Here is a 12,714-nt window from a genome sequence, read left to right on the forward strand (position 1 = left end):
CTCCCCTCTCTACAAACCCTGCGTGCCGCTGGGCTATGTCCAGTCCTTCCTGCCTCTTTTTGTTTTTGTTTTTGTTTTTCCTAAGCCATCTCTGCTGCCCACTTCCCTCACCCACCCACCCAAACCAATCCTCCAGGGCTCACCCCAGTGCCATGAGTTCCATAATATCCCCTCTGACCAATCTACCATCTTCTAAAATCTTTAATTCTTAATATGCATTTTCCTCATTTGGCCTTTATCATGTTACCAATTATTTTTGATCACAATTCTATCCATGTCTCATTTCCCCAGATACACTACAAGCTTAGAGAGGATTTTTGTGTCCTTAAGCCTTGCTTAAGGCTTATACGCAGCACATATACAACTTGCTCAATATTTTGTTTGATCGCAATTAACATGTCAGTTATCACATGTAAATCAGAGCTTTTAAAGTAATAGAAGATATTTGGAAACGGTTCTGTGAACTATTTTTAACCTTCCTCTGAAAACTATGTTATTAATTTATATCATCCAGGAGAATAGTTGCCGAGTACCTCTAAATTTATTCCTAATGCCAGTCTGAATTATTACTAATTTCAAAATGATTGTTGAAGATTTACTGTAATCAGTCATTGTGGACAGAATGTATCAATAACAAATCAGTATAGTAATCATGCTGAATAAGTTAATAATATTCATCAATCGATTCAGAAACACTGCCCAATGCATGCGTCATGAATATGCTTACTGATAAACATGTTGGGAAAATTACCGGATATTTTGTGGGGTATAAATAATTTGATGTGCTTTTAAAATGTTATCTGCTTCTGTGTGTTCTGTTGTGTTGTGTTTCACGATAGGCCTGCACAACTCACCCTACAGCACTCAGTCACATCCTGCTGCAAAGACCCAGACCTACAGACCCCTCTCCAAAAGCCACTCCGACAATGGCACCGAAGTCTTTAAGGACGCCTCCTCCCCTGTCCCTCCACCACATGTTCCTCCTCCAGTCCCACCACTTCGGCCAAGAGATCGATCTTCAACCGAAAAGTAAGGCACTTTGCCCCAAAGTGGCCTATATTTAGTTTAGGATAAAAGTAAGACCATCTGACATTTAGTAGAAGACTCAGTGCTTACGTTACCGAGATAGGACACGTAGAACTTGAGTCAACGCGTGCGCCATGTTGACCTCTATTGCCATTGTGGCAAGCACAATCTTGATTCATAGTATCATAATCAGCGAAGCTTGAGGTAACAGGAGCACAGTCTTTTTGATCAATAAATGCATGTAAGAAGACAAATAAATAGAAATAACTGACACATACTTCCTTTGACATTGCATGTCAGAGACTCTGCAGTTAATTTTCATTTTCCTCAGATTTGAAATGTTAGGTCCATTAATGATTTACAATTTCCCCTCTGGTACACAACAGTCTCTTTTTGAAAGCAGGCAAGGTTATTCACAAATAATAAATAAGGCATTAGTTAGTGTCTATTTGTGACTCATTTCTACGGGCTTCTCAAGATGATACTAATTTTCATTTCCCCACTGAAATTTTTATAGAAACTATTCACATGAAAATAAAAATTTATAAACACACTTTTACTGCACAATTTTTATTAGGATTATGACTTATAATCCTACTTATAGGTAACCTTTATTGAGAGCTCACTATGAGGCGAGCACTATGCTAAGTACTTTCCCTCTATTATGTCATTTAATTCTGAGAATGACCCAATGAGATATGTTCTATTCTAAACCCATTTTAGAGAGAAGAAACTGTGGTTTAGAGAATGAAAGTAAATAGCTCAGCTCATACAGCTCATATGTCCAAGCCAGGATTCAAACTCAGCTCTGACTAAAGCGATAGCTCATGTGATCCTAGCAATTAATAACAATATAAGAATTATTCAGCATTAATGCTAATTATTAAGCACCCACCTATCATATCCATCCCATAAATATTATATTTACCCCACTGTACCATTAAGAGTAACTGATGATCATAGAGGATACAAGATACCACGAAATAGACACATATCACGTGTGAAGAGATCCTCGCTTTAATCTCCTCATGATAAACTATATGTTTGTAAGTGTGATGCCTTAAATTTGAGAAATAATTGTCTAGACACAAAATGGCATCTCTGCTATTAAAAAAACCAAAATTAACTCAAATTTAAATGTATTATTTGTCCTATGTTTAGTAGAAATAAATCATTAAGAAATATGATAATGTCTTAAAAATTTCTAGATGGCTTCCATATACATTGTCTCAAAGGAAGCCTTCTTTCGCCCTCTGGCTACCTAGAAAAGCTTTACTTTCAAAGTCCTTCGTTGACCTCCTTTTGAAGGATATTAGTTCAGGAAAAAGAGCCGCTTCCAAGGTCTCTTATGCAAGAGGATGGCTGTCTGACTCTGGGTTTTCAAGGGTAATATCAAAGGAGGCTCTTCCCTGCCACACAGCTTGCTTCTGTGGATGGCAGCCCAAGTGACACTTTTGTACTTTCCCCAAACTGTGACGCCACTTGCAGGATAAATAAGATCAAGCATGGCGTGCGCATTCCTCCTTGTCACTTTGGATCAAGGATGCCAGGTCACAGAGTGGTAAGCTAAACTCACATAACTCAATGGACCATAACCGCCATTTACTCTAAACACAAATATACACAGCTGTAATTTGTATACCATCCCAAGGGTTTCCCAAGCAGAGCACTGGCTGCATGTATATCCATATGCCCCTTGTGTGAGTTATTGAGCCTTCAGGATCATGTATGGAAAAAAAAATTAGAGGAAAATATAATATGAAGTAGAAGAATGGCTTTCTTTAAATCATTTATGTAAAACAACATATGAATGTGGTGTTTTTTGCAGATTAACTTTTTATCCTGAGATACTTTTTAAAAATCTATACTAAGATTAACTTTGTAAACAGATAGCAAGTGGTTTTCTAGTACTGCTTGAAGCATATAGAATTATTTTTATATAATTGTTGTTTATTTCTAGGCATGACTGGGATCCTCCAGATAGAAAAGTGGACACAAGAAAATTTCGTTCTGAGCCAAGGAGTATTTTTGAATATGAACCTGGGAAGTCATCCATTCTCCAGCATGAAAGACCAGTAAGCACTTGTCACTAAACAGAATGCCAGTTCTCTAGGCTTCTGGGTTCCCAAGCAGACCTGAAGTTTGTATCATTTAGCAATGTTTGTCACAAAGGTAATTTGTGGATTTGGCAGTGTTTAGAAATCAAGTTGATTTTGTATCGTGATTCGTGCATCTTGTCTGAGAATTGAAGATACGCTCTCTAATATATTGTCCCTACCAACCAAATAGGGGACCCATTTGCATTTAACTATAGCTGTGCTTAATCATGGCCCTGAGCTTAACTGTTTAAAAATTCATAAATGCAATACTTAATTACTAGTCTACATTGCTAATGAGAAAAATCATTCATTAGTCTCTCTGATACAAATGGGCCCACACAGTCCCCATCCCTTCCTATATCGTTTGCTTAATATTTCTTTGGATTAAGGGGAAATTTCCCAAATGCCTTTCTTTAAAAAAACAAGTTGTTTTAATTGATTCTTGTTAAATCTCTCTCAGGTTACCAAGCCTCAAGCTTCCTGATTGTCAATCTAATGGATCAAGATTATATTTAACTTGGCAGAATTTTTTTCTAGTTATTTCATATACACAAACAAAAAGATACATAAACTTGCCTCTTCTAAGTGCAATTTAACAAATAGGTTATTCCTTGGCCCTCTCGGTTTTTATTTTCCCAGTCCTCCTTTCTGAGTCCTCTGCTTTCCCTCCTAGATCAGTGCCCTTGGGATCTCTTTGAAACTGTAATTCCTTTGCATCTCTATCAAAACCTGCTTCTAGAGATCCATTTATAATTTACACTCTTCCGTTGTTTTAAAAGAATTTTGGGTGCTGTCAGTGAACAGGAAAAAGACTTTTCTTTGTTCACTCCTTTAAGAGTATCCAAGAAAGCATATTATTATATATAATGCAAGGCCAGCCCTGAACTTTGATTGGAAAACTTTGCCTTACCACACCCAACATGAGTGCCCTTGATTTAGTTTTTGAAACCCTGTATTTATGGTTATGTTCTTAAGAAACATGTTCAAAAACCTTATAATCACATAATTCCTACATAATATTTATGTAAGCCTTCTTTGCCTTTCTTCAAATAACTCCTATCTTTTAGAGTAACAGAATTCACCAGAAAAACTGAAAGAAAAAAAAAAAAAAGAACACCATTGGTTTGCAGGCTTAGTGCAAACTTAGAACCCGTTCACTAGCTTATACGATTGAATGTCATGATACTTTGAAATTTCTAGTCTGAGAATTGAGTGAACCACGATGTTACCATTGCATAAAACTGAAAGTAGCAAACTAATTACTGCAAAATAATGAGCCTTAGATTTAAACGTAAATAACAAAATGATCATTGATGATCTTTCTAACAATTTATAAGTATGTTGTGATTGTACTGAACACTTCAGTAGCTGTGGTCTCAGGAAACAGGATTGATTTTAGGAGCTTCCTCACCAGGATATTTCTGTTATTTACTCATTCAACAACATTTATTGAGCACCAACCATGTGCCAGACATTGTTTTAGGTGCTGGGACACAGTAGTGAACAAGGCACAGTCTCTACCCTGAGGAACTTTGAGTCTTTCTTTTGATGAGTATGCAAAGCTGGGCTTGTATTCTAAGAAGAATAGAAAGTTCTGGGAGCATTTGCATAGCTGGAGATTTAGGCATGGATAGGGCTCAGCAGCCACAGGGAAAAAGTGGAAGAAACCAAGAAACTTGGAAGGAAATGAGAATGGATATCTTATGGAGAAGTAGAAAGAACCAACATTTTTATCCCTCCTAAACAATTTTGCAGGGGGACAACGTTGTGCAAACGTATTTGGGCTAGTCATCTGTATCATTTTGGCCAGCCTTTTTTATTCTAGGACCAGGCTATTTTTTCCCTTGTCATCAATCCTGAATTCATTCTCATTGCCTCCCTAAATCAGAGAAAAGACAAAAGGCTAAGTGTGCAGTGATACCGCAGAGACTGGTTATCTACTGCTGTAATTTACATACGATTCAGGAGCATCTTCAACCCACAAGATGGAGAGGATGGAGAGCAGATTGGCTAAATGCAAGTAATGTAACAGCAAGTGAACAAAACTGAAGGATTTCAATGGAATGCACTCTCCTGTCTTTTTACTCCCAGATGGTTTGTGAGCATTCCTTTGCTCTTTTCCTATTTAGTTTTTGCAAATAATACACAACCTCTCGGTAATTTTCTGTTGCTCTTTTGAATTCCTAGATGACACCATCATCTGCCCAGTCTTCCCAGGTGTCACCCTGGACTCCCCTCTCTCCCAAAGATCTCGAAGTCCTACCCCTGCCGTTCCTCTCTTCTGGCCCACAGTGTTTCCATTGCCTGCATGACAGGGACAGCCACCTAATTAGTGTCCCTAATGCTCCTCAAGTATCCTTAGAGCAAAACCCAAATTTCTTCATGTAATTTCCAAAAAACCTTGGGATCTGGCCCCCACTGACCTCGCCAGCCTCACGTCTCTTCCTGCCCTTCCTGCCAACTCACCATACTCAAGTTGTGCAGACAGCCTTCAATGCCCGCCTTCCTGGACTTGTCACAGGCCCTTCCGCTGCCAGGAAAGCTCTCTCTCCATCGCATTTCACCTGTGGCCTTGTCTCTTTTCCCCCAGGACATCATGGCTGACGCCTCCACCCCCGGGGGGCGGGGGTAAACCTCCCCTGCTGTGTGCCTTTAGCATGAGGCATTTCCTCCTCACACACTGAATTCTAATGGCCTGTTTCCTTGTCTGTGTCCCTCACTGGATGTTAAGCATCTTGAAGGCAGGGACCATGTCGAGCCCACCCATTGTATCCCCAGCACCCAGCACAATGCCTGGCACATGGTAGCTCTTCAGTGAATGTCATTGAATGAATAAGTGAATGACTGAATATAGGTTTTACCCTTGCAGTTAGTGGGTAAAATTGGTGAGGCTGAATCCCTGTTCTGTGGCTCATCTGTGAAGTCTATACTCTCCTAGCGACAAAAGGCACAGTGGGTCTCCATCACAGCACACACAATAGATGTGACACATGGCTTTTATAACTGTGGTTCACTAATTCCCTGATTCCCTGGAGTATACGGTGGGCAGAGGAGGCCGTACTGCTTGAATAAAAGTCCTCCCCCAGACTCTGGCCAAAGGGATCCCTTTCTTCCTTAGGAATCAATGGAATAACTGTTTATGGTTTTAGCAGGAAAGTAAAGGTCAACGCAATTTTTTGAAGCATGTAGATGTTCATTTGACTATAAATTTGAAAACACTGATCAAAGGGGCCTAACATTTGATCTACAAAAGTACTTTGCAATTACCAGGAATTTATCTTTAACGGACTTGAACCACAATGTAGTCCATGAGTACAAACTCTCTGCTGAGATTATATTAATAAAAACTTTACATCCCATCTGGATTGGATATATTTATAGGTGAGCCAAAATTAAATTACATTAAAGTAAATTAAATTAAGCACTTATTCAGGATCCATCTACACATGATAAAATGAAAACAATATGAAGACATTACCTTTCTCTACAATAACTAAGCCAGCACATAATGAATAAAGCAGAAAGAAATAATCTTCGAAAGCATGGTGCAGAGTTGAAATGCAATTTAAACCCGCAGTTAACTTACACTTCCTTATCAGTGAAGATCGTCAAAGCTTAACGTATAAAAATTTGGGGAGTTTCATCTGGTGGTTTGAACCCAGCTGACAATTTGTATATCATTTATCGTGGAACCACAATAAATATAAAACATAGTGGTGAATACCATTAAAGCTTTAAAATCTAATGAGCATAAATTTTAAAGTATTAAGTTATATTGGCACTTCTTTTTGTTTGGAAAAACATATAAAAATTATATACCTGCAATGAGAATATTGAGAATAGTAGAATTTCTGTAACCTCAAAAGCAACTAAATGCTTTGAAATTGTAGAAAACATAAGAACTTTAAAAATGGTTCACCCTTGGTTGCCTTTAAATAAGAATCCTGTCTGATTTATAGTTTTAGATTTTCTTAAACACTTCCTCTTGCACTGATACACATTTGTTTTCAGCACAGATTTGCCGGGTTTTTCAAAATGAGAAGAGAACAAAAAAAGATTAGAAAAATGTGCAACAGTGTATCTGCTTTTTTGTTGTTTTTATGAGCAATTAGAGTAACATATAATCATGCTTCTTCCTAAGTGAGATTCCGAGTGCTCATATTGGTGTCAAACAACTCAAAGGAACTTTCAAGTTACCCACGGACAGTGTTGATTTAGTGAGATTATCAGTGTATATATTGTCTGTTGGCTGACCATGTGTATATGTTATCACTGACTTTTGTGAGGCTTCTGTGTCCCTTAGCAGTGGATCTAAATTGCTACATAATACATACCATTGTTGCATAACTAAAGCAATTCAATAGGTCAACCACAGTGAAAAGAAAATTCTAGCTCTGCCGCTTGCATTTCTTTACCATAAAGGCTATACTCAAATGTATGCCTTTCATTAAGTTCGAAAGTTATAGATAATTACCAATGATCATTGTTTGGGGCATTCTCTCTGCTAATTTCTATTGGCATGGATTCTAGATAGCTGCCCACTGAGACTATAAATTAAATTTTTAATCTATAAAATCATAAGTCATGAAAAACAGTCATTCTGAGCTATGGTGCAGGATGGTAGATATTCTTCCTTTTCCACATTCTAATTTTAGTATATGTGCTGCCGAAGCGAGCACTCCACATTCTATCACAGAAATATATTTCTATAAATCAGGATTTCGTATATCTGTTTGTTACATAATTTCTTAAAGTGGAAGTCAAAGTGAAGTTGTAACCACTGGTAAATACACTTATTTGTTTAGTAAATTTGCTGCCCTCTGCTGTTTAAAATATTTTTTAAACAAATCTGTTTTCTCTAAGAGAAATTTCTATCTCCCTTTAGCAAAACAAAGTACTATATGTGAAAGCAGAATTATAAAATCAAGAATTGGTAATATTATTAAGTTTATAATATTAAAAACAATGAGATTTGAAAGAACCAAAGATTTGTTTTCTTGTGGAAGAAGTACAGGCCTCTCTACACAGAACAAAAACTACTAGAAAATTCTCTCTAATGTCAGGGAACCTGCATGGCTCAGTCGGTTAAGTGGCTGCCTTTGACTCAGGTCATAATCTCAGGGTCCTGGGATCGAGTCCCACGTCGGCAGGGAGTCTGCTTCCTCTGCCCTTCCCCCAGGCTCGTGCTCTCTTTCTCTCTCTCAAATAAATAAATAAAAATCTTAAAAAAAAAAAAAATTAAGAAAGAAAAGAAAATTCTCTCTAATGTCAATTACCCTAAAAATCAGCTCCAGTAGAACTATTCCATAAAATATTCATATCCTGCAGCCAATATCTAAATGATAACTGGAGAAAAACAGCATTTTGGTTAAGATCAAAATCTCAATTAGTACTTTTGTACTATTGAATCAATTGTAAATTGAATCAAGTTTTTTTCAACATTTGCCATAGTAATTACAGGATGTTCTCCACAACATTATAATAGTAAAGGAAAATAATATTTTAAAAGAAGGAAAAGAACAATCTCAATACCAGAACGCCATTGCGGGTTGTTTTTTGTTTTGTTTTGTTTTGTTTTTGTATATGTGTGTGTTTTCCTCCTGTGCTCATCCACACACAGGCTTTGTGATATCATTGTAAATATTGTACAAACACATGATCATATTCAGCTTGTATCACTCACCATTCCACCATAAACATCCCCCAGAGTTACTACACGGTCTTTATCATTATGATCACCACATATTTTGGATAACTTAGGCCCTTTCACTATTTTGTTATGATGCCTCAAGTTTTCCTGTCACTGTTTGTAGCTACACCATTACAATCTCCTATTAGAAAATATTGAAATAAAATGCTCATCTCTAAAAATACTCTGGATATAATTGATTATTGCACACAGACTCTATACTATTAACAAGATGATTGGGAATTCAAAAAAGCAATAAAACACCTGGACAAGCTAATGTCAAAATAGTGACTTTTGTTTGAATATGGACTACTATCTCAGAACACTCAATATTACAAAGAATATGTCCTCTCCTGGCCAGGGTGAATGGCTTTTAGGGAACTGGGGTGTTTTTTTTTTTTTTTTTCCTGACTTAAAATATTAGTCCAACTGCACCATGTTTAATTAGTGTCATGAAATAATTGTCAAAGAAGTAATAACCCATATGTAGTACGTGAAGCATCTTCATTTAATATTAAGTCAATGGCCTGAATCAGTCTGATCAGGCATGTAATTATGTAAAAGCATTCAGGATATTGTTGGATGAAGTAAATGCTCCATGTCTGGTTTTTCCATTACTAAAGCAATTGTATGTATTTTCTCAAGCTGTTTATATTAACACCCCTAGTTTTCCTATCTTAAATACAATATTCAGAAACCACCGGAGGGGAGCAAGTCAACTACAAAAATTGGCTTTTTCTCTGAATTACACTGTCAACCAAACCAGAGTGGGATTCTCTTACTCACCCTCTCCCCACCCTTAGCCAGCTACAGTAGTGTGAAAACCCAACCCCCTCCAAATCCATTCCTCCAGCTGAAGGTAGACAGGTAGAAGGTGATTCTTGGGTGGTAGCTCATAAAATGTGATCATTCCTCACTTTCTGGGAGGCTCCTCGTCTTCACATCTTTTCAGGGGTCCAGACCATTCCTAAGTTATCTGGGTCTCCCCAGGGACACCTTACTTTTCTGAAACGTTTCCTCCTGATAACTGGTGTCCTCTTCGATCCATCAAGAACCTCCATCTAATGAATCAGTGTTTCCTTCACCCCTCTTTCTTACAGCCCCCTCTCCCAACAACTCCGACACCTGTTCCAAGGGAACCTGGCCGGAAGCCTCTTTCTGTTTCACCATACGGAGAAGTAACTGGTAGCCCCTCCCCTCCGCCCAGGACTGGCCTCCCCATACCAAGCCCGTGCACCCCGGCTCTTTCCCCCACCTGGGTGAGCTCCTTCCTTCATTACCTTTGCTAATGCCCTTCGGGAGAACTCAGGGGTAGCCCTTGCTCTCCAGCAGCTAAGGGGACAATCAGAGCCTAGCTACTCACCACCACCCCCACCTTGCTGCCCCTTTCTTTCTCAACTAGACCCCAGGTTCTTTACGCCAGTCGACCCCTAACAGCCTCCCAGCACCTCTCACTCCTCCCCCCCCACCTCTCTTCCCACCTTTTCCCTCCCCCTCTCCGCCAGGCTCTCCATATATCTGCACCCAAGCCAACTGTCTGCAGAGCAGCCTTACATGCTGGGATCAATGAGGGCAGGGGCGGTGGAGTGACTCACCCAGATGAGCTACTTGGTGACTAAGTTGAGTCTATTTTAACTTTAATCGGCTAACGTTAGCCTATTTCTGGTGTGCTATCCATGCTCCTTCTGGCCGTCACAGAGTTTTTCATAGTTTCTGCATCAAAGCTAAGGAGCAAACTCAAAAGAGAAGACAGAGGTGGAACAGAGGAAGTGACTAGGGGCCTAGGTGATGCCATCGAAACTCATCTTCATATCCTAATTTTACACATTTTACTTTACATCCTTTGTTCTGTCCTGCTGAGATTTGTTGGATGAGAGTTGGTGCATGTTTGCGTGCGAATGCGCGTGCGTGTTTTTCATACCACACGGCATTTCCCTCACTCAGCTCAGTGTGCCTTTTCCTTCCCTTTTCCTTCACATCTGCTCCAGACTGATCGCATAAATCCAGATGACATAGATTTAGAAAATGAGCCCTGGTATAAATTCTTTTCAGAACTGGAGTTTGGACGCCCGGTAAGTGAGGCTAGACTATTAATATAAGAAAATTAGGGGAATGTTGTTTGATTGATGAAACATACCATTATCAGAAGAGATAGGTGTCATTTACAGAACAAAAGCCAAATGTATGCTATTTAGACAAATTGGGGACGGCTGAGCCCACATCCACTTCTGTACCAAATGGTTAAACCTGCTCAGACACTTCCTATGTACTTTTTCTCTACCATGCATCATGCATTAGGATGATTATATCTAAATGCAAAATGCTGAGATAGTTTCTGTCCTAGAATATTCAGGCAATTGTTAGAGGTTTATAGAAGATTTATAGTTGTTTACAGTCCATTTTGGTCTAGTTCAATCAGAAGAAGTATCGTGACATTTATAATAATAATTACTGTTATTGTAGCTCCCATTTGCTGAAGAACTACCAAGCACTGGCGAGTGCTGGGTTCTGAACTCATCATCTCAGTGAGTTCTCTGGAGGCCCCTCCAATAAGAAGAAACCCGAGACCAGAGAGGTTAAGTAAGTGGATAGTAAGAGGATAGTAAGTGGTAGAGTCAGAAGCTAAACCCAGGCCTATTGAACACACCAAAAATCTCTGGGCAATTCCCACAATAGTATGCTGTCAGTATACTCCCACAATAAAATACCTCATTTACTCTTAGGGATATAAGGAAAGAGAAAAATAAAGAAATCCTGTGGACCTAGATTTCTAGTTTTATGCTAGTGAAACATCTTGTCCCCAAACCCCCACCAACGGTGGGCCTCACGAGAATTGCCTAGTCTGTTCGGGATAAAGAGTCAACTCAAGCCCTAAATAACAATTTCCTTTACTAGAAGTTTCACTGGGGAACTCTATCTACTGATAGCTATACATTTGATATGTGTCAATTACATACTTTTTATACTCTTACTGATATTTCTGAATTTTAAATTCTTAAAGAACAGAACAATTCCACTGGACAGAGCTTTACTAAAGATCAGAGAGTATAATCTTTCTTTTACCATATCAGATACTGATTTATATACTCATAAACTGACCATATATTAGATATTGGGTGGTTATAGTTGTCCCTGTCGTCCATTGAAATGCCAAGGACACTTGGTTAGATTCCTTATCTTATTGAGCTGGATCAAAAGTGACTGTAAATAAATATAAACCAAAGAATTTTTCCTAGAATTTATATCCCTAATAGGAAAAGTGTTTTTCTCTCATTTTTTTTCCTAATTTGTATCCAACTATTCACATAAATGCATTTTATTTTAGAAAAAAAAATCCTCTAGCTTTATTTTATATGTATTGTTATTAGTGATTACATGGTTTGTAGGGACTAAACCAATTTCTGTTCTGAGCCTAAATTACCAGCATTTTTTATAATCATTTTCAGCCCCACATGGAAACTCACCTGCATGCTATCCACTATTCCTTTAATGTTTCTTTAATATACCTTGCATTCCTTTGTGGCGAGAGACTATGAGTGCTCATTTTGATTCTGATGAAATGAGTTTATAAATATACTAATCCCATCACTAGTAATTTTGCCCAGTGCTTGAGAATATTTATGAACATTGCACTCTTCCTCCTAGGCCACCCCCATTTGGCTCCATTCATGCACTCTTTTTGTGTGTCTGATGCTATCAGCACTCAATTTCTAACTGTTGTCACCTTTTCCACATGTCCATTCCTTGCTGCCATTGACTCTCCTCCATTCCATCTCTACACTTCTGCTTATGTGGTGCATCTACACCCAGCCTCCTAAAAAGGCTCTGGACTATGTTCAAGATCATTCTTCTGGTGTTTCCAATGAGGTAAAAACAAATTATTCTCTTTTTCAGATTCCT

The 12,714-nt window shown here is 38.4% G+C and overlaps 1 protein-coding gene across 45 annotated transcripts in view; it reads left to right on the forward strand.

Moving 5' to 3' along the window:
- SORBS2 (sorbin and SH3 domain containing 2) overlaps nucleotides 1-12,714 on the forward strand; it is a 345,960-nt gene that overhangs the window by 287,180 nt on the left and 46,066 nt on the right. For 24 of the 45 annotated variants that reach the window (XM_078069765.1, XM_078069763.1, XM_078069766.1 and 21 more), the window contains 5 exons: nucleotides 840-1,029; nucleotides 2,987-3,101; nucleotides 9,915-10,073; nucleotides 10,803-10,886; nucleotides 12,625-12,681. In XM_078069765.1, the coding sequence (XP_077925891.1) occupies nucleotides 840-1,029; nucleotides 2,987-3,101; nucleotides 9,915-10,073; nucleotides 10,803-10,886; nucleotides 12,625-12,681 (605 nt within the window). The remainder of the gene's footprint in view (nucleotides 1-839; nucleotides 1,030-2,986; nucleotides 3,102-9,914; nucleotides 10,074-10,802; nucleotides 10,887-12,624; nucleotides 12,682-12,714) is intronic. The other 21 variants (XM_078069779.1, XM_078069789.1, XM_078069791.1 and 18 more) reach the window with 4 other exon arrangements.

This window comes from Halichoerus grypus, chromosome 3 (assembly GCF_964656455.1).
Source record: "Halichoerus grypus chromosome 3, mHalGry1.hap1.1, whole genome shotgun sequence".
Taxonomy (NCBI): Eukaryota; Metazoa; Chordata; class Mammalia; order Carnivora; family Phocidae; genus Halichoerus; species Halichoerus grypus.